Source organism: Cydia pomonella, chromosome 20, assembly GCF_033807575.1.
Source record: "Cydia pomonella isolate Wapato2018A chromosome 20, ilCydPomo1, whole genome shotgun sequence".
Taxonomy (NCBI): domain Eukaryota; kingdom Metazoa; phylum Arthropoda; class Insecta; order Lepidoptera; family Tortricidae; genus Cydia; species Cydia pomonella.
Genome location: NC_084722.1, coordinates 14,668,884 through 14,692,152, shown reverse-complemented (window position 1 = coordinate 14,692,152; position 23,269 = coordinate 14,668,884). Strand labels below are relative to the sequence as shown.

General features: G+C 38.3%; 1 protein-coding gene across 1 annotated transcript; it reads left to right on the top strand.

Moving 5' to 3' along the window:
• The first annotated feature begins 1,229 nt into the window (after nt 1-1,229).
• On the top strand, nt 1,230-22,349 carry LOC133528756 (separin). Its single transcript, XM_061866208.1, has 15 exons — nt 1,230-1,755; nt 2,778-2,912; nt 3,525-3,591; nt 4,222-4,397; nt 5,757-5,930; nt 6,824-6,966; nt 7,488-7,615; nt 8,587-8,767; nt 10,462-10,638; nt 11,610-11,778; nt 12,498-12,633; nt 17,636-17,815; nt 18,439-18,584; nt 21,955-22,107; nt 22,267-22,349. The coding sequence occupies exons 1-14, from the start codon at nt 1,638-1,640 to the stop codon at nt 22,092-22,094; spliced, it is 2,070 nt and encodes a 689-aa protein (XP_061722192.1). The 5' UTR covers nt 1,230-1,637; the 3' UTR covers nt 22,095-22,107; nt 22,267-22,349.
• Nucleotides 22,350-23,269: the final 920 nt, after the last annotated feature.

The following is a 23,269-nucleotide window of genomic DNA, read 5'->3' as shown; positions in this document are numbered from 1 at the left end:
CTATGTATGATCCTGACCGTTCAGTCATCTTTTACAGTTTTTTGAAGAACGATTTTCTCCGCTCTATCGTGATTTTAATTGTGCCGGCGATTTTTGGGCCAGTTGACGACCACGCACATATGAAATTAACTTCCGGTGCTAATCAGTAATGCTAATTTATAATTATGTATTTACCTCGGTAACGCTTTGTTTGCTCCTAGACTAGTAACAATATGATATGGAGTCGGGGGTCAAATTATGATGGTTCACTCATGCTGCAGGCTTTTATAACTAGCTTTTTTGTCTCTAATTGGCAACAATATTATAAACTGAAGGATCACATTTTAATTGTCACCAAAGTTACACCTTACATCTATAGTTTATGATTTTAAACCATATGTCATTTAGATTTAGGTATTTATTTAAATTAATTACCATCATGACATCAAATTATTTAGCGGCGTATTTCAAATATCGACTTTATGCCGTTCCTGTTAAGATAGAAATTCAAATGTGTAAAGCCATTCGTGTTTATCACATCGTCTAGTGTAACTAGAGCTCGCGATTCGTTATAACTATACACAATCCGAGACCAAATTGTTTGTGAATGATGATTGTCTTTAACACCTTTATTGGAATACCCGTGATCGCTCTTCATCTACATATAACCGCAATTAATGGAGTGAAGTTCACCTTCCATAATAATCGAGGCGTTACAGTTACTATAGGCAGTGTAAATCTTGCGACATAGACGCCTACTGTCCCATATTCAGCCCACTTCGACATTTGTAACGCGGCCTAAATACAGCAGTTTTTACGATACTCATAAAAATAATTCTTACTGTTTGAAATATTGATGAAACAAGCTTTTTATTATGTCCCGAAAAACCTAGCGATAATGATAACGTTTAGCGATATTGCATTTGATCTTGCTCTGGTAGTTTTCTCAAGCTATGCAAGGCCATATTGATAAGAATACTAATCAGGCAAGTAACTCGCCACGCCCGTCGTGTAGTGTAATTATGTTAATTGGGTTTGAAAAACACCTGTTATACATTCTTACATTTTAACAGGATTACAACGTTTGATTTGAATACCTATATTCACTTTTGAATACGTATACTAATTTAATTTGCTTAGGTAATTCTTGACGAATGTTCTGATACCAATGGCGGTTATCACAATAATGCGAATATTGCGGATGCAATGCGTGCCGCTCCGGTGAGTGGGCGAGACAGCGCTATTCATCTATATAGCGATGCCTCGTTCTTACACCGAAGCGACGATCTGCACATCGCATTCAATTTCACATCGGTAATAACAACGTAAGCGTTAACTATGCTGAGGTCTCTTTTTATACGGAAAGACCGGAAAGACATTGCATTTGTTTTGATTAGGAAACTTTCATTCCCTTTAATGTGATACTAAAGTTCTACCTAGTTAATTATAAGTTCCCATCAAGTTCCCATACTCAAAGAAAATAATAGATTACTCCAAGCCGTGATTATTATTTTGTGCCCGAAACGAAACGCGCACGTTACGGGAAGGTTATGCATGATAAAAAGTGAAACTAAACGCGTAACCGACAGTGCTGTCAGATTGCATTTAAATCCGTCCTGGCTATTGTTATTAAGTTTCCACTAAATATCAGGCTAAAAATGGACGATTTCGACATATTTTCTGACGAAACAAACTTTACTCGACCGCTTTACAAGGATGTATTGAACAAATATGTAAAAGAAATACCAGCAACGCCAAGTGGACCAAATTATCAAAGTAAGTTACAACTTCCATTGCCGCATTATTACGATATTGTTACGTATAATTTAGTCATCTATAGATTTGTCGCTAAAAAAGTGTGGGAACAATGAATGTAGCGAGCATTCTAAAATACCAACGTAATGTAGTTTAAATGAGACAAGCGCTGGCGCTAGCATGTTCTTCAATCGTGTTTCTCTGACTCACAAGATGGTACAGTCGCGTCTGAAAACATCGATACGATCGAAGTGCCAAAAATATGTATACACGACTTTATGGCCCATATATTAGGGTAGTGTATACATATTTCTGGCACTTTCTTCATATCGAAATTTTCAGACGTGACCGTACAATGTAGGAATTCGGTGAGCGTGCTAGTCGGGGCCGATTGTTTTTAATTTCCCATGGGCTTGGGTCTGCAATCGCCATGCCAAGTAGTTGTATAAGTTGATGCAATCTTGCTTAAAGCATTTGCACATGTGAATTTGTAACAAGTAATGTAATTAGTCCAAATAATTCACATTTGAATTGATCTGAATGCAGATGTAATAGGCAATAGTACAATCTGTATCTATTTGATGCTTAGAAGATCAATCTCTGTTGACATAAATCTTGTATTTTGGCCAGCAAATTTGAAGTATTATACTAGGGCATCGATCAGGGTTCACCAATTTGTTACTTCAGGGGTCCTTGGAAATGTACACACAGTCGCACTTCTCACTTACTACATACAAAATTCAATCTGTAATGACAACACAAATACATAGAAAATGACTCATGTGTCAAAGACAAATCTTGCACACCTCGATCTCTTTTTGTGTACAGCCGAGTCACAACATGCAACCTATGCTCCGGCAGAGGGGAAATAGGATGAATGCCGTTTCCCTTCCTGGTACTGCTAGAAGTAACTACTTACTAGTTAAAATGATAGCCTTGTCAAAACTGTAATTTTTTACATTAATTGTTTAGTGTAATTTTTTTCTACTATGTACATATTATATTGTATTTTACTATATACATGTATTTTCTTTTAATTGCAGGTGGTAATAAACTGATGGCAGAGGAGTACCTCATGCAGAATGATGATGCCCGCTGTGCCTTCCACCTCAGTGAGGCTGTGTCTGCATCTCTCCGGATTCTGGCGCTGTATAGAGATGACCAGCTGAAAGGATGTGGTGAGGGTGCTTAATTTTTAATATTTTTTTTTGTTAACAAAAAACACTGTGAAACAGTTTGTTACCAAATTAAATATGCCCAATTTATACTTGTCCTTTTATATTTACATATATTTATTTATTTAAACTTTATGGTACAAATTTACAAAAAAGGGTACATATGGCGGACTTAACGCCTTGAGGTATTCTCTACCAGTCAACCGTTAATAGTGTAACTATTTAATAAAAAGTTAATTTTTTTTAATTAATTTGGTGAGAGATCTTCTTCGGAGGGTATGACGTTAAAAATACAAACATGATGACAGAACTCCCAGAAGGGTTAGGCTTTCTCAATAAGGCTTGTGTTGAGGGTAATTAGACAACAATATATTTATATATAATATATAAATACTTAAATACATAGAAAACACCCATGACTCAGGAAAAATATCATGCTCATCACACAAATAAATGCCCTTACCAGGATTTGAACCCGGGACCATCAGCTTCGTAGGCAAGGTCACTACCCACTAGGCCAAACCGGTTGTCAATATGCTTGTCACGGGAGAAGAAATAATGTAACAAAGGCTTTTAAATTTTTTGTTTAATCATTAATAACTTTTTGTTTTACAGAAAATAAACTGCACAAACTTACCAGTTTCATCAAACCAATAAAGGACATTATGGAGTCGGGTCCTATGTAAGTTTACTCACATTTTATTTTTAAGTACAAGATGTAAGACAGAAAAGTGGAGTCAAAGAATTCTCATGTGGTACCCTACAGATGGGTCAAGAACGCAAGGCCCTCAATTAACAAGATGGGAAGATGAAATTATACGTACAGTGGGACCACTCTGGACAAGGGTGGCAAGAGAGAGGAGATACTGGATGGCCTTTGCCGACAGGCACACTGAACTAAGAGACTTCATATAAGACTTACTATTCAAGACTTACTATCGAAAAGAACAATCATGTTCTGAACAAAGGGCTATATAATAAAAAATATATGTATATTTATATATATCATCCAGAGCCAGCAAATTTTCCCACCATATGGGTCTAGGGGACTCTAGCGACATCTACCGTAAGAACGATATGTCTTGTACGATATGTACTACAACTGAAAGAGATTTCAAAATGAGTTACTGCTCTTATGCTTAGTCCGGCAGTGTACAGTCGCCATCAGATATATCTGAGAGGCCAAGGCGCTTACAAATATCTGAACACGACTCTAATGCCAAGGCGTTAAAGTGCAAGATTTATGAACATCTTGGCCGCTCCGATATAAAAGACTGAGACTGTACATTAAAATACGAGTTAAATTTTTCAGGAGCAAAGAAGATAAAAAGATATTTGATTTGCTATCAGTTGATACAGAAGAGGTGACCAAAGCACTAAGTGCATTTGAGATTGAGGAAGCAGAACCATTCCACAAGAAATACTTGAAATTCAGTGCTGAAAACAATGTTGATAACTTTCAAAGGATTCTCAAAGAATTACCTAAAGGTACCTTTTTCTTTTATGAAATATTATTCAGTTTCAAAATAGTTAAAATTCAAATAATATATTCGGTCTTAAATATGTCTTTAATATGTAATATGTGTTTATTTGGACCCTGGTACGTCCTTAAACTACGTCTACAAGAGAGGTATGGGCATTGTGAATGTCATCTCGCTCTGTGTGGTAGGGCACAGCACAGCGGATGTCATTCCAGATCTAGAGCAGAGCCCAACTGGGGACGTACCTCCACCATACAGAAAATCGTAGCCAAATAACACTAGACCCCTACTCATAGTGTTGTGTTCCTGCCAGTGAGTAAGGTTGTCAGAGCTCAACGAGGGAGGGGGTTAGGGTCGGTAACGCGCATATAACTCCTCTGGAGTTGCAGGCGTACATAGGCTACGGATACTGCTTACCACCAGGCGGGCCGTATGCTTGTTTGCCACCGACGTAGTGTAAAAAAAATGTCTAGTCAATAAGTGAGGATGATGCCGATTTCGGCCATGGCGACGGCTTCGACTCCTAGTTAGCTCGGAGATGGCTGACGTAGTACTATTTTTTTTAAATATTTATATAATTAAAATATAAAATTAATGACATTCCTTATCATTTAACCATCGGGGTAAAAATAGTGCAAGGAGAAAAGTTAATTAAAAATTAAAAAAATATTTATTTTCGTAAAATATACAGGTGTTTATAAAGTAGGGGATAGTGCTACCCGGTAAGCAAAATTTGCCTGTATTGGGCAACACCGCTCTTCCTTAATTTACATATTGTCGAGTACGAGTTTTACGCATCTTTGTTTTTCTATGTTACATTTATAACGGAAGTGGAAGATTATTTTGACACTAGACAGATTTTGTATTGAAAATTTGAAAAGATTTAATTAGGGACCCCATTTCGTACCTTGTTACAGTGACAATATGCTGTACATTATGATGTACATTACCATGCAAACTTCCACCGAAAATTGGTTTTAACGAGATCTAGTAAGTATTTGGCCGCTTTTTTTTGTCACTGCGATAAGGTACGAAATGGGTCACAACACAAATAAAATCTTTTGACTGTACATCTCCATCATTACAGACGACCGGTTTGGCCTAGTGGGTAGTGACCCTGCCTACGAAGCTGATGGTCCCGGGTTCAAATCCTGGTAAGGGCATTTATTCGTGTGATGAGCATGGATATTTGTTCCTGAGTCATGGGTGTTTTCTATGTATTTAAGTACTTATAAATATTTATATATTATATATATCGTTGTCTAAGTACCCTCAACACAAGCCTTGTTGAGCTTACTGTGGGACTTAGTCAATTTGTGTAATAATGTCCTATAATATTTATTATTTATTATCATTAACATTACAGAATGGACAGTAATCCAGCTGACTGCGCCATACAATCCCAACGAGAACCTGAAACCATTCGACGAATACAAGACGGAGATCGACTCTCTGTGTGTGAGCATGTTCACTAATGATTACACAGAACATTGTGAATTTGGTCCCGTTACTGTTAATATACCGGCCAATGTCCCAGGAGGTAAGTACTGTACCTTTGTTAAGGGGGGGTCAGTAGTGTATTATTGAGAGAGCTGGCGCACTTTAGGTATTTATCCCCGCCCCGCCCCCGCTGCCCCAAGCCCCGCCCCCTCTGCCCTAAGCCCCGCCCCACTTTGTAGTTGTGCAATGATCCGCCAGATGGGGAATATTACGCAAAACTCTGCGTAGAGAGCGCCACTAGCACATACTGAGAAATTTCGGTATCGAGCGGCAGATACCTATCACTCTTGCATAGTCGAGCAATAGAGAAGCAGACGAAATTTTGATTTTCGCGTTAGGCGTGCGTATCGTGATAGGCTCTCTGTAAACAAACCTCCTTGATGCATGAATGTTATAGTGAAAACTTTAAAGTCACCCGCAATAAGTCACAGGCCGAATATATAGGTCATGTTGAGCAAATTTTACTATGAGACCAATCCCGAAATCCCGAAAAAAACCTTACTCTCCCATAGAAAATGAGGTCAGATAGCCAAGATGTATGAAGATTGAAGAGCCAATTTTTTTTCCCCATTTCGGGGTTCTCCCATAGTAAAAGTTGCTCAGTATGAGCTATATATTCACCCCGTAAATTTAATTTAATTAATTTAATTGTTTAATTTATTTATTTAAGAAACAAACAATCTTTTATAGTTATATATAACACTGGAACTTTTCTTAAAACTAGACTTACAGTTTCCTTAATGAAAATATTTTAACATCATGCTTATTAAGTAGTTTCTACATAGTAAAAGAGCTATTTGTGCGTGCAAAAACAAAACACAAAAAAAAAGAAAAGAAAAATGATGAGAATAAAAATATAAGAGCATTATAACTTATTGCAGGTGACTAAATAAACACGCTGTATATTATAACAATCTAGTTTATAATTCCCAGAAGGTGTAAAACCGCTGTTCACCGAGCTATACGCGCTTCTGGACGAAAACTACAAGACCATAGACAACGCCCGCCTGTTGAACAATAAGCGCCTCGTCCAAAACTACTGGAGTCGGAGAGAGGACATCGACCTGCGAATGAAGGTAATGTCACCTTACTCTATAAGCAAAGCAAAATTGTGACATTATCTATGAAAAGGGACCTTATTGTCCGTGCCGCTTACACCATTATCAACGATGCTCCCATATTATATACAACGCCACGCTACGCAGTGCGGCGTAAGCGCCATCGACAATAAGGTCCCTTTTCATAGATAATGTCACAATTTTTTTTTTTTCAAAAAATGCTTATGACTATACATTTTTTTTTAAAATACTACGTCGGTGGCAAACAAGCATACGGCCCGCCTGATGGTAAGCAGTCTCCGTAGCCTATGTAAGCCTGCAACTCCAGAGGAGTTACATGCGCGTTGCCGACCCTAAACCCCCTCCCAACCCTCATTGAGCTCTGGCAACCTTACTCACCGGCAGGAACACAATATGCCATAATGAATAAGTACATTGTGTGAACGTGTAAATATTTTCTTTAATGTACCAATGAACATTGGATTGAGAAATATGTAGATGATTGATGAATACTGATACATACATATACTATATTTCAGAGTGTGCTGTATGTGATGGACCGCGAGTGGCTCGGCGGTTGGGGCTGCCTGCTGACTGGCAAGCTGGTTGATTCCAGTTTGAGGCACAAAATTATCAAGCTGGTTGATGACACCATTGACGATTGGGGGTCAGTGTACCATAAGTTTAATTGTGTTTTAAATGCCCATAGCTTCCTAAGGCTTAAGTGCCTACTTATAGTACTTATTCAGTTCAATGAAATTTAAGTATGAACAGAGTTGTATTTGCTTTGCTTCGTTCAATTTTAGAACAAAATCAAATTAACTAATATAATAAAATACTAAATTAACTATTATGTTAATTAGATTACCTTTTCTTTTCCTTGCAAAAATAGAAATCCAATAATTGTTATTTGTAAATATAGCCTTTAAACATAAGATGCTGTAATTTGTTTGTTTTTGTTTACCAACATGCAATAGTTTGTGCCAATAGAAAATAGATATTCAGATCATAATTAGAATAAGTAAACTGAACTAGACTGTGTATCTCGGTGAGGACTGTCGTGGAGGAAAATGCATGTTTTATGTGTAAGTTAGTTTTAATAGAACCTTATGTACATTTTACTCTGTTTGTTCTCCTAATAAATAAAATAAAATAACTATTCCCTGCACTATAAAATTTCAAATTTCAAATTTCAGTGGTAAATTTTGGATTTTTTATTTGAATGGCTGGGTCTTAGGAGGATAGGGCCGATATTCACATCACAACCTCACCTCATAATCGGAATTTTCGCAAAACACACTATGATTCTCATCTCACTTACCTAAGCTCTCCATATTTATTTATTTATTTAGCCTTTATTGCACAATACAAAAAAGTACAAATGGCGGACTTAATGTCTTTATTATCTACCAGTCAACCATTGGGCCAAACAACATATTCGAACCCATCGGGGGTCCTTCCTCAGGCTTGAGTGGTCGTGTCGGCTGCACTCCGGGCGCGCTGCCGGCTTCACCGCTCGTTGCGCGCGCGCTGACGGGGCGTTGTAGTCCGATGGGTTCGAAACATGTCGCCAATAGCGACGAAATATTCAACTGAGTGGTAACCGCGGTATCTAAATATTTTCATTATTTTCAACAGATTCATGAGACTGACACTAAAGCAGCGCGTCCTGCTCTATAACCTGATAGACTCCAGCCCGTCTTTATCGTCACAACAGATCAAACCATGTATTAGAAGAATTTTGACTGAGCATGGCAACCCTGAAGACGTAAGGCAACATCTGCCTGGTGATTGTCAAACTTGCAGCAAGGACTTTAAGGTAGGAATTCATTTAACCTCAACGCCAAGAACACCTAAAGGCCTCGTTACTATACTCTGTCCCCCTTATTCATAAACGTGTACTAAAGTTACGATGCCGCTAATCATCGTTTGTCCCTTTCCGACGTATGATATACGATGGTATGATGGAAAGGGACCGACGATGATTAGCGGCATCGTAACTTTAGTACACGGTTGTGAATAAGGGGGTGTATCTTTAGGTATTTAAATAAAAGTAAACAAACAATTTGTACATTTTCGGGTAATTATAACATTTATTGGTTAACCAACCAAATACAAAACCGCCTGGATCTATCACTGGACAACCTGACTTTAACCTACGTTATTTGACCATGTAATGTTTTGATCTACCCTCAATTGGCTTGAAAAGCCATTTGAGGATAGATTTTGTTTACTTTTATCTAAATACCTAAAGATACAGACTATAGTCGTGCCCACAGCGCCAAGGACAATTATAGGTGTTATGGCGGACGATGTCAAAGTAACCTTCACACTTTCCAGTAAGGTTTACATTAGCTCGCTTGCGCCTGGGAACTTGGCGTTTGAGTGATGTTTGTGTTTATGACATAAAGCGTTCAAAGGGTTTACAGCTGAAACATTGGAAACCTTGCATTGATGGAGGAATTTTGACTGAGCATGGCAACACTAAGGACACAATGCAGCATCTGTTCGATTATCAGACACACAACAAGGAGCTTAGTATCGCAAATGAGGATACTATGTAGCATCTGCCAGAATTTTGACTGAGCATGGCAACCCTAAGGACATAATGCAGCATCTGTTCGATTATCAGACATACAACAATGAGCTTAGTATCGCAAAGGAGGATACTAGGTAGCATCTGCCAGAATTTTGACTGAGCATGGCAACCCTAAGGACACAAACACAATGCAGCATCTGTTCGATTATCAGACGTACATTAAGGAGCTTACTATCGCAAATGAGGATACTAGGTAGCATCTGCCAGAATTTTGACTGAGCATGGCAACCCAAAGGACATAATGCAGCATCTATTCGTATCAGACATACAACAAGGAGCTTACTATCGCAAAGGAGGATACTAGGTAGCATCTGCCACAATTTTGACTGAGCATGGCAACCCTAAGGACATAATGCAGCATCTGTTCGATTATCAGACACACAACAAGGAGCTTATTATCGCAAATGAGGATACTAGATAGCATCTGCCAGAATTTTGACTGAGCATGGCAATCCTAAGGACATAATGCAGCATCTGTTTAGCGATTATCAGACCTGCAGTAAAGACTTTAAAGTAGAAAATCGTGTGAGAGCTAAACTGTTACAACAAATTAATTTTAAAGTATTTTGAGCAAGCTTGACAACCTTGAAGACATAAGGCAGTATCTGCCAGGCAATGTCAGACTTGTAGCAAAGAATTTAAGGCATAGGAAATTAGATAGAATCTTAAGACGAAAATAGACCCGCGCAAAATCGCCTTTTCATACAAACGTAGTCCTTGTTTCCTCTATGGATGTTAACATTTTTGAATATATATTTTACACTATTTGTTGTATATCAGCCATAGCTATGCAGGGGGCGTTTGATTTTTTTCTAATTTTTATTTATTATAAGAGTTAGGAGCGTTTAATTATTTATATGAAAGAGGTAATTTTTCTGGTGAAAAAGGGGTTAATGAGACGGCATTGATTTCAGATAGCCAGTGAATTGTGCCTGAAATGCCTGATGAAGTGTTTCGAGGGTGTCCACAAGTTCGCCCTCGTGGACGGCATCAGGGCGTTCTCGCAAGCTGTGGCCAAGGTGAAGGATGGCGACGAATGGGCAGCCTTGAAGAAGGCGAAACGACATCCAGTCATCTTGATCGTAGATGAGGTTAGTGTTGCTCGAGAAAGACCTTATTTCATGCAGGTGTACTGAAGGGCAAAGGTCTATATTGTTCCCGGGGGAGTTATGGATTGTGAAAAAAAAGGCCTCAATGGAGTTTTAGCTTTTTTAAATTGTGTCGCTAATTCGTACCAACCAAGTAGGTATAAATGAGATTTAGTTTTACACTGACTTTTATAATTTATTTTTTATGTTAAAAAATATTTAATTTGATTAATGTAATAGCTGTTTAAAATATTTTTACATTATTTTCAGTCGTATTTTCAGCTGAATTCCGGATAGGCCTGTGCCTTCGATGTCTAACCTGTCAACGAATAACAATATGGCGGACGAATGTTTGAAATGTCACCTTATTTAAGCTAAGGCTAAGGCTCTGAAAATTGCTTTTACAGTGTTAGGGAATTTTTAGAGCAAAAAATTAGTAAAGTAAAATTTTCAGTAGTAGAGTTTATGTATATTTCTTTACATCTTATTTTTAATGTATTCTCCCAATGACTTTGAAATAAATTATATACGACATCCATTTTGCAATTTTACTTTGAATATCAAATTTTAATTTATCGATGTTAGTTTTATAAGTTTTATTTATTCTTGGACATTCTTTTATTTAATTTTCGTATTGTTACAAGTGGATGCTATTATTATTATTATTTTACTATGAAAAATTTAGCCACTGTTTTATTTTCTTAATTTTTCTATACTGATTTATTTTATGTTAATTTTTGCATGTCGTGTCTTGGACTGAATACTGACACTTATATGTAAAACCTTTTCTGTTATCATCTTGTACCATACATATTCTGGCAAATAAAGAAATTCTATTCTATTCTATAAGGCCAAAAAATCAGTAGTAGGTTTCTTTCGAAAGACCCTTAAGTATAGCCTCTCGAGCAGTTTTGGAGTTTTACCAGTTTTTATTTGTAACAAAATATGGGTACACCCTTTGTTCCTTATTTCAGATGCTGGACACATTCCCTTGGGAGAGCCTGCCGATCCTGTCCCAACATCCGGTATCCAGGATAGAAAATATCCATTTCCTGTACAGTCTCTATAAGTTACACCAGGACAAGATTATCGACGGATATTATGCAGCCAAGAGTGAAGTCGGCAGATACGTCATTAATCCAGGTATGATATTATTTCTCCAATAGGGAATATTACGCAAAACTGCGTAGGGGGCGCCTCTAGCACCCAAAGGAAGGAAGGAGGAAGGGTGTGTTTCGAATCGACACGAGTTGCGACTTACCTATTTGCACGTGTATCGTACAACGTTTTACAGTAAATATGTCGTTTTATGTCGTGTGTCGTTAAGACGACCGGTTTGGCCTAGTGGGTAGTGACCCTGCCTACGAAGCTGATGGTCCCGGGTTCAAATCCTGGTATTTTTTTTATTATTTTATACTACGTCGGTGGCAAACAAGCATACGGCCCGCCTGATGGTAAGCAGTCTCCGTAGCCTATGTACGCCTGCAACTCCAGAGGAGTTACATGCGCGTTGCCGACCCTAAACCCCCCCCCCCCCCCCCCCCCTCGTTGAGCTCTGGCAACCTTACTTACCGGCAGGAACACAACACTATGAGTATAGGGTCTAGTGTTATTTGGCTGCGGTTTTCTGTAGGGCATTTATTCGTGTGATGAGCATGGATATTGTTCCTGAGTCATGGGTGTTTTCTATGTATTTAAGTATTTATAAATATTTATATATTATATATATATCGTTGTCTAAGTACCCTCAACACAAGCCTTATTGAGCTTACTGTGGGACTTAGTCAATTTGTGTAATAATGTCCTATAATATTTATTTATTTATGTACTGTAAAAGTATAACCGTGTCTTAATTTTTACAGAAAACAATCTAGAACGCATGGAGAAACGCATGCGCTCGTTCATCCAGTACTGGTGCGGGGCGTGGCGCGGCCACGTGGCGCGGCCGCCGCCGCCCGGCGAGTTCATCCGCCACCTCACCACCTCCGACGTGTTTCTGTAAGTCTATTTATTTTAACCAGTGTAACCATAATTGTGTAATAATGTCCATAACCACCATTTTGTAATAATGTCCTATAATATATATAAAAAAAAAAAAAACCATAGGCCAGACAAGTCACAGCGGGAAATCTTTTCGATTGCTATACTCTGTATCTTTAGGTATTAAAAAAAAAAAAATCTTAGTTTAGTATTATGACACTACCTGTGAGTTCCTATAATTGGTTTTCTGTACCTACTATATTTTTCTATATTAATGTCACATCTGTTGGATCTCCAAATAAATAAAAGTAAACAAACAATTCGTACATTTATTGGTTAACCAACCAAATACAAAATCGCCAGGATCTGGCACTGACCGACCTGACTTTAACCTACATTATTTGATCATGTAATGTTTTCATCTACCCTCAACATTTGAGGGTAGATTTTGTTTAATTTTTTTTAAATACCTAAAGATACAGAGTATAGCCATCATAAGACCTGTCGTCATGTATGGATCAGAGTGTTGGGCCCTAAAAGTGACGGATGAGAAGAGATTGCACGTAGCGGAAATGAGAATGTTAAGATGGATGTGTGGTGTTACAAGAATGGATAGGATAAGGAATGAGTATATAAGAGGAAGCCTGAAAGTTGCACCCATAATATATAAAGTAAGAGCGAATCGCCTAGCGTGGTATGGGCATGTGATGCGGAGGGATGAAAGTCATGTGACGAGAAAGGTCTTACGAATGAATGTGGAGGGATGGAACGGCAGAGGAAAACCTAGGAAACGGTGGATGGATTGTGTGAGAGATGACATGAAACGAACGCGAGTGAACGATGAGATGACGGGTGATAGAAGGATATGGAAGAAAAAGACATGCTGCGCCGACCCCAAATGAATGGGATAAGGGCAAGCGAATGATGATGACAGAGTATACCTCCAGCATGTCCTGATGAGTTTATCCAGTAAATTTATATCAGTTATTCGGCTAAAGCCACTGGGTGGCCATGCCATTGTACAAAATTCGTTTGTGGACACCAGACTCAACATCCCCAGCATCTGCTGATGATGCCTCGTAGAGTAAGTATAACCACAGAATAAATAATAGTACAACCGTACAGAAATGACACTACCTACAAAACCAAAGTTTGACAGTGATTCATGGTCGAATTATGTTGTCCCATTCTAATGTATAGCACTATTCCATTCGGCTATTTAGGGTTCTCAAAATTCAAGTCATTATCTTATCTGTGGTTGTACACGGAAAGGGACGTCAAGTTGTGCCAAACGGAGCCGAGAACGCCCGGAGGATTAGTGTCACCCCTGATGAAAATTCCTGGAAAATTCCTGGAATCTTAAATTTTTTAAAAAGTCTTAAAAAATCGTTGAGATAATTTTCAAACGGCATTCCTAAAATGTAAACCATCACCGAACAAATTGTATCTAAAAATAGACAATAAGTTATATTTTCAACAAATGAACATTTTCATTGCGTGACCTCTAAATGGCTCATTCCAGAAACTTTCAGTATTACCCACGTATAACGGGCTAGCACTAATTGACTGATGAATTATATTCATTAGTATTATATATGGAATAATATTTACAACATCAATAAATTGCTCTGATAATTAGCTTAAGATAATTATATGTAATACTGTCTTACTATTCATAAGTGCTTGTTGCTAGGCCTACATGAATAAAGTATATTTGAATTGAACTGAACTGACTAGCACCTTATTGTACAGCGGCATCTTATTAGCAAGCTAATATTATTATTTTAAACTTTCATATGTGTATGGTGGTCTAAAATGGTGGTCATCGTGGGTTCAAATCTCGTTTGTGCCTTATAAAAAAAACAACACAGTTATACGTAGATAAAAATGCATAATGATGACTAAAAACTCGAACAGGATCCTTATCAATTTATCATACTTAGACAAGATGTTAATTAGTAGTTTCTAACTAGATCATAGATATTATAGTCCAAATTAGATTCAAAAAAGCGTTTTGAGTAATTCGTTCTTGAACACCGGTCTGGCCTAGTGGGTAATGACTCTGCCTACGAAGCCGATGGTCTCAGGTTCGAATCCCGGTAAGACAGTTCCCGACATTTGTACCTGAGTCATGGACGTTTTCTATGTATGTATGTATTTACCTATATACGTATGTATTTTCTGAGGTGTGCTAATAAAGAGTATTCTATCTTATCTATGTAGGATATCGTCGCTTAGTACGTAGTGTGTATGATTTTCCCCAAATAGTTATTTATTTTAAATCAATTTAATACCTTCATTATAAGAAGAAGAATAACTTTATTTGCATAGAATAAGTACATATTTTGGTGTCCACAGATGTAATTTTGACAAAAACTTTATACAATTTAAATTTTAATTACTATTGAATAACAATTTTAATCAATAATTTTATTTTACTCCTGGATGTTTTCGGAGAGAAAATCTTTGAGGCAATAATAATTTTTATCCAATAAGTATCAAACAAGACTTCTATTAAATTTATTAATAGGTAGCTCCCTCATGCGCTGCGGTAGCTTGTTATACACTTTAATGCACATTAAAGGGATAAGGGATAAGGGCAGGAGGAAGAAGAAGAAGAGCACATTGCAAAACACTGTCTGTTATATAATGAAGTCTTAGGAATACTATCATGTACATTTGGTCCTAAATGCGTATAATCCGAGTTTGCGCAATCCCGGGTGTTCATCAATTTTGGAGCCTTATTTTTCCTTGATCTGCCAAACCACTCGATGTAGAAGGAACCCACCATCAATTCAATAGCACTGCCAGCAAGGTTTGCTGAATACTATTGAAAAGGCGTTTTCGGATTTTTAACAGGTAAAAAAAAAATCAACGACCGGTTTGGCCTAGTGGGTAGTGACCCTGCCTAATTGCCTATGAAGCTGATGGTCCCGGGTTCAAATCCTGATAAGGGTATTTATTCGTGTGATGAGCATGGATATTTGTTCCTGGGTCATGGGTGTTTTCTATGTATTTAAGTATTTATAAATATTTATATATTATATATATCGTTGTCTAAGTACCCTCAATACAAGCCTTATTGCGCTTACTGTGGGACTTAGTCAATTTGTGTAATAATGTCCTATAATATTTATTTATTTAAAATGGTGGCCATTTTTTTACAACTTTGACTACAAATTCATATTAAGGTACTTTTCGGATCCTCAGATATCAATTTTGATCACGATAAGAACAAAATTTCCGTCACACGTACCGTTTTAAATCTACAAAAATCCGTTTTCGAGCAAAAGTTATGTACACTTCCTGGCATTGCGCAAACTCGGTGTACACGCATTTAGAATCAAATGAAGGTATTAAAACGATTTCCTGCTTGCTGGGAATTAATTCTTCCAAAAAATCTAATCTTCATTGGCCTATTCTTAGGAGCATACAAAAATTATTTCGTATAAGAAACACGAATTCACTGAGTGCATCGTTGATGCCAATAAAAGAGTGCCATCCTTAAACTAACTAAACTAACTAACTGCTTTGGCTAAGCGATCCCAAAAGAATCTTGGCCTCCGAAACGAGAGAACGCCGCCTGTCCCGATCCAGCGCGGTTTCCTGCCATGAATTGGCATTCAGCCGACGCAGGTGCCAGATTATATCGCCTCCACGACATCACACCAGCGGTACCTGGGGCGTCCGATCGGTCGACGGCTGATTGGTCGCCCCAAGTACGCTTCCTTGACTACGTGATCCTCCCCCATTCTGAGTAGGTGACCGAGCCAGCGAAGTCTGTGGGAATTAGTAACGCCGATGATATTGGGCTCAGCCACCAACTCTTCGATCTCGGCATTTTTCCGGATCCTCCAGGAGCCGTCGTCACTTCGGACAGGTCCCAGGATCTTCCTGAGCACTTTTCTTTCCGCTATCAGGAGCTGACTTTCCTCTTTTTGAGTTAGTGTCCAGGCCTCACAGCCGTAAAAAAAAAAATCCTTAAAATATATATTTATAGTTTTTTATTTCTAAATTAAGTAGCGACTTATGGCGTTATTCATAAACGCGTTACTGGCCTGAATTAGCTATGAATCGTTTGTCTTTATCTGTCATTTTGACCTATGGATTAGTAAGCAAGGGATAAAATATAATTTAACTAAATCAGGTTCGTAAAGTTTTATGAATAAGGGGGTTCCAATACATCTACGTTCCAAATTTCGTTATAATAGTATTTTATACAATCGTGATATAATAGAGAGCTTTTCAGTCGAGCACCGTGTTTAGGCAAAAAAGCTTGCTGAGTTGCCTAAGTGAGGTACGTGATTGAAAATCTTGATTATATCACTATTGTATATTACAATACTTTTTCTATGAGTTATCAAAAATATATTGTATAGTTTTCGAGTATAATGGCTGTGACATACGGACAGACACAGACAGATAGACGGATATGACGAAACTATAAATGTTCAGTTTTTGACATGTTGGCTACGGAACCCTAAAAATACTATATGATAGCGCTACGCTACGATTATTAAAAAAATTTTGGTGCTAAATTCGTGTTTTTTTTCGTCTATTATAGTTATAAAATGTGTATTTTTGATATAACCTCAAACTTAAAGTAGACGTAGGTTTTAGTGCTATAAAACAATTCTGAAAGATTTTTTTAGTTTAGTCTTCACTACCAGAGCATAATTAATTTTTGCATGTTTTTCGAGCGGCAATGTATTTCGTACATCATGATCACTTGTGTCAGTTGTGACGTCGCGTCATTAATGAGACGTTATGAGTTAAAACCTTACCTTCATTTGTAAAACAAAGTAGTGATACATTGCTTGCTGAATTATTTTATATGAAAAAATAAAAGTTGTCCATTTTTTTATAAAACCTATGAAAGTGTGTTAATTACAGCCTAAACTAACCGCCCTTTGATTATGTGTTCGTATCAAATATAGACGTCGTAGATTCTCGGTCTCGTCGTCGGCCGACATAAAAAAAGCGTTCTCGGTCTGGTCTAGGCAGTAACGTGTTATTCTAGATACTGCGGTCACGGCGACGGCTGCCAGCTCGGCAACGGCGGCGGCGGCTGCGGGGTCGAGGGCGCCACGGGCACGCGCTGCGCCGCGCTGCTGTCCGGCTGCGGCTCCGTGCGGCTGCAGCACGGCGCGGGCAGGGGGCCGCCCATGGCCGCCCACCACCACCTGCGAGTGGCCGCCAGGTATATATAAGTCGAGGGCGAGTGGCCGCCAGGTATGTATGCTTCTTGGCTACGGCACGGCGGGTTAGCGGCGCCGTGGTCAAACCGTGCCGGGCTTGGACACGACGCGATAAAACAATAGACGGCACAACGCACAACATAGCTACTAGAGTCGGACCAAGATAAGTTGGCAGCAATTTTAATAGCCCAGCCCGCGCAAGTGTTAAGTAAACGTCATAATTTCATAGAAGTTTGACGTTCAAAATCGCTATCAACTTATCTTGGTCTGACTCTACTCAGTTGTGAAGAACTGAAACGTGAAGACCTCCGGCGCCGTCAACAAGCTCGTAGAGACTGCCACACACCACCGGCGAACACCGCGGCGCACACGGCGGTGTACGATTATGATTACGAGATTTCTGGCTGCGGTTCTGTTAGGTTGTAACATGGTTGAAAATCTCGCCACATACCGTCTTCGAATGTGTGGATGATACATGCAATAATTTAATACACATATCCTTTGGTTTACCATCGTACATACATGCAATAATTTGATACACATATCCATACGCTTAACAACGTATATGTAATGCGCCTCGTTTCCTTACGATATTTCTCAGATTTTTCTTTGGTTATAATTTCAGCCCAATGATAGTCGGCATGCTGTGGGAAGTAACTGACTTTGAAGTGGACAAAATGGTTAGCACGTTGGTCTCACTGTACGTGCCTTCTGACGCGCCCGTGCCGTGGCCGAGCGTTGGAAAGACCAACTGGAGCAAAGGTGAACTAGGTAAGTCAGTACCTGTAACACTGTATTTTGTGGAAAATGTTGGTCAACAGCGCCATAAATATTAAAATTAGGTATCTAAAGAAAATCCTGGTCACGGCACCACTAGAACTTGTAGTTTGCTTGATGAACAACGATGACGGAGAATAATCTACATTATGGTTGTCGGCCTGCCCCGGGAAGTAACTGACTTAAGAATAAGAATAAGAATAAGAAACCATTTATTGCCACACAAAATACAATGTTTCACTTAAAAATAATAATAATAGGCATGCGCGGCAAAAGGAACGGACTCAGCGTACGCTGCGTCAGCCATTTTATTACAAATTGATTGCGCAGCGCTGATTTTCAGTCCGTCCCCTTCACTGAACCACATTGATATGACATGCGGGTTAATGGATTTTTTGTTTTATTACCAGAGATAGCTAGTGTATACAATTATAGTACGAAAAAAATAAAGAAATTTTTATTACAAGTGAAAATTTAATATTTTAATTTGGTATTTACTTGATATTGACAACTGGTTACATTTATAACTCAAGTATTTTACTGAATAGGTACAAACAATGCCATAGTCATAAGTTTCGTTCATTGAAACGTACAGCGATAAGTAATAGTACTTTTTGTATGAGAGAATACTTATAAATAAAAAAAAAAAATACAAACTTATAAACAACAGGATTAGTAAGTGTCCAAAATATAGCACAACACCATTTTAAATAATTATATCCTCTGAGGAAATTTGGTAATTTAATAAAAGTAAGCTCAATTTGCCTTTAAAGGTTGGAAGGGACATTTTAGCTCGCAATGGCGGTGGTAGGTCGTTCCAGATCTTAGATGCAGAGTATTTGAAGCTACCACGATAACCTGCTGTTTTATGTTTCGGGGCACTCATTTTATTTAGAAACTTACTGCGAGTATTCCGACCGTGAACGTCTTTCATCCATCGAAACTTATTATAAAGATATTCTGGTTTATGACTAGAGACTATATTTTTAACCATACTGGCCATATGCAAGGTTCTACGTGCTGCCATCTTCAGAATTTTTCTCTCGTTTAGAAACGGTGTGATATGGGCTCGCTTTGGCACCGAGAAACAAAACCTAGTACAAGCATTTTGAATTCTTTGAATTGCCTGTGCGGTTTTAGCCAGCAGGCGTGGTCCATATACGATATCGCAATAATTAAACTGTGATAACACTAGTGACTCAACCAAAACCAGCCTCACCTCTTCCGTTAGGTAATTTCGGATACCATACAAAATTTTTAGCCTATAAAATGCGTTTCTTATTTTTGTATTAATATGATCAATGTAGCGTATATCACTATCTATAATCAATCCCAAATTTTTGGCTGCATCCACTCTCTCAATCCTTTTACCATTAATCACCAATCTAGGATCAGAATTAATTATCCGATTACGCTGTAATTTAGATCCAAATATAAGGTACTTTGTTTTTGAGGGGTTTATAACTAGGTTATTATTATACGCCCATTTGTATATTGCATCCAGATCCTCATTTATTTGCTCTATAGCACATTTTGTGTCGTTTGGGTCGAATGAAAAATATACCTGCGTATCGTCGGCATATAAATGAACACTACAGTGCTTGAGTAGTTTGCCAAGGTCAGCAGTAAACAGAATAAAAAGCAACGGACTGAGAATCGAGCCCTGTGGTGTGCCTCTTTTAACTAGTTTTACTTAGAGGTAGACAAAACACTGGTACGTGCCTTCTGACATGCCCGTGCCGTGGTCGAGCATTGGAAAGACCAACTGGAGCAAAGGTGAACTAGGTAAGTAGTTATCAGCACCTTTAACACTGTATTATGTGGAAAATTTTGGTCAACAGCGCCATAAATAATGAAATTAGGTATCTAAAGGAAATCCTGGTCACGGCACCACTAGAACTGGTAGTTAAGAACCTCTATTAAAACAACTTTGGCTTATGTTGGAACACGAGCGACTGACATGAGTAGTTCGCCGTTAGTTTTTGATGAATAATTATAACGGAGATGAATCTACCCGGTGGTTGTCGCCTTGCTCCGGGAAGTGACCGGCTTGGAAGTGGACAAGATGGTCAGCACGCTAGTTTTACTGTACGTCCCTTCTGACGCGCTCGTGCCGTGGCCGAACGTTGGAAAGACCAACTGAAGCAAAGGCCAGGCGGGTCCAGTACAACGATGCCTTCAGGGTGCTGTTGCGGCTGTCGCGATAGTGTAGCGCGTCCGGGATGTTTGCGGACGCGAGCCTGGACTTCCTGGGTTTCCACGCCACGCTTCGCAAGCGTTGCGCCGCGATGTTTAGCAGGGTGCGTGACAGCCGCCACAGCCTCCTGGCCACAGTGGCAAATAAATGGGACAGTGGCCTTTTGAGGTACTGGTCCTCCCTGCATATTAGTTTTAACAGTAAATTTAATGTAATATTACTTATTTAGTTATTAATATTTAATTTTAATGTTTTTGAATGTTATTTAATTTTATAAATATGGATTATTATCAATTGTCTGAAATAAATGTATTTTATTTTATTTATTTTTAAAGGCGAACTAGATAATCAGTAAATAGAAAGCGTTAGTCATGATTAGTGGAGCCATAAAGTCAATATAAACTCTCTGATCGCTAAAGACGTTAAATGACGCGTGCGGCTAAGCATCAACCTTCGTGCATTCCGACAAGGTTCACGATGACGCGCCCAAGCTTGGCGTTCCAAGACTGAAGAAATAAACTTAGGTATCTGGAAAACATCCTGCTCACGGTACCATAAGTTAGGAAATTGGAAAATCTCGATAAAATCATGTCTTGAATTATGAAGGATTAGAAATTGCCAACCAAAGTAATTGATTTTGAGGGAATTAACTGAAACCAGCTCTGTGGCTGCTAATCTACGCTGCGCCACAGCAAATGCCGAGATCATTCCTTTTGTCACACTGCCTATTTTTTTTTTGTTTTGTTTTAGAAAACTTTTTTTTAACTGTTTTATCTTCTTGTATGTGTACGATTATGTGAGCGGCGATAAATCATTATTCTATTCTGTTTTTAACGGATTACAAGATTTTGAAGGGTATTTTTTATACATGCTTTCCAGTCTCTCGAGTACGACGAGCCCGATATTGTAAAGTAAGTAAGTGTTATGTTTGAAAGAGTTATCATCAGATCGAAATCTAATGCAGAGATGCTGGAAAAATCAAGGGAACGCTTTTACTATTATAGGCACATGTGCATATACATATAGAGTCACTTATGTATATTTTAAAGTAACTTGTATATTTTGCTCTCTCTAAGCGATATTTGGTAACGAAACACATAAAATAGTAGAACACTGTTGTTCAAATATTTTTTCATAGTAAATATCGATCGGTGTTCGTGTCTGCAGATACGAACGTGGAACAGAAGCAGCCGTTCACCCCCGAGCCGGAGCTGCTGCGCGCCGTGTCGCGCGCGCGCGGCTCGTCCAGCTTCGTGATGATCGCCTGCAGCATGGTGGCGCGCGGCCTGCCCATGAGAATACTCTGAGCTACGACTTGGCGTATGTACCTTCTTTCTCTTTCTCTTTTTAGCCCTTTCAATCTTACAGATGTAGGCCTCCTTCAATTTTTGTAGCCATTTTGATTCGGTTGTTCTTTTGATGGAGATTCGTAATCAGTATTACGTGTGTTTCATAATTTTATTTAATTTTTTTTTGCAGATTACCATGGAACAGGATTCACGTCTACATACATAATAGTACTGTACATACGCTGTAGAGTAATAAAACTATGTATGTAAGTACATTTCGTGTTTATTTCGTGTACACAAGTTCATACATAATTGTCAAATGGCTATGAAAAAAATTAATAGAGCACAATACGCGTCATAGCAAAAAATTAACTTAAATAAATCAAAATATTTATACTTTTTAATACATGTTAATTATTAAATCAAACTGTTCCTCCAGGAACTGGAGGAACAGTTTGATTTGCTTTGGAAGAAACTGAAGGACGAGTTAGAAAAGCAGACCACGGCTATTACCGAGTCGGTCCACACATCCCTTTCCCTAGCATTTGATGAAAAACTAAAACCTATCATTCAAGAAAATACAGAAATGAAAATAGAAATAGATAAACTAAAATCTACAGTGAAGCGATTAGAAATTGATTCCAGGAAAAATAACATAATACTCTTTGGGATAAAAGAAGAGGAAAACGAAAATATAGAACTTATGGACATAGTTTTGGAAACTCTAAATGGTATCAATAAGAACTCAATAAAGTCCAACGACTGGGATAGGTGGGAGATCAGTGAAGTGCAAAGAATTGGGAAAAAGGAAGATTCAAGAATCAGGCCAATAAAATTAGTACTCACCCTCGGCTGGAGAAAAATGGAACTCCTTAAAAACAGAAAGAATTTCCCAAAGAATATAAGTGTAACCGAGGACTTCTCAAAAGAGACCCTCGAAAAAAGAAAGGCTCTAGTTCCAAAAATGATAGAAGCCAGAGAATCTGGCAAGTATGCCATCATTAAAAATGATAAACTTATTGTGAAGGAGAAACGTGAAAAGAAAGAGAACAATGATAAAAGAAAGCGGGTTCCATCTTCCCCACCCAAGACCCCTCCAAGCAATTTCAGTACAACAACAGGAGAGAACAGAGTGCCACACTCTCAGCCCAATAAAGTACCAAAAACGAATAATTATAAAATAATTACAAAGG

What these genes read in the sequence shown, in the direction of transcription:
- LOC133528756 (XM_061866208.1), top strand. Translation starts at nt 1,638, where the DNA reads ATGGACGATTTCGACATATTTTCTGACGAAACAAACTTTACTCGACCG. An exon ending in CACCTGCGAGTGGCCGCCAG is followed by an intron (nt 17,816 to 18,438) that starts GTATATATAAGT and finishes TTATAATTTCAG; the next exon opens with CCCAATGATAGTCGGCATGC. An exon ending in CTGGAGCAAAGGTGAACTAG is followed by an intron (nt 18,585 to 21,954) that starts GTAAGTCAGTAC and finishes TCGTGTCTGCAG; the next exon opens with ATACGAACGTGGAACAGAAG.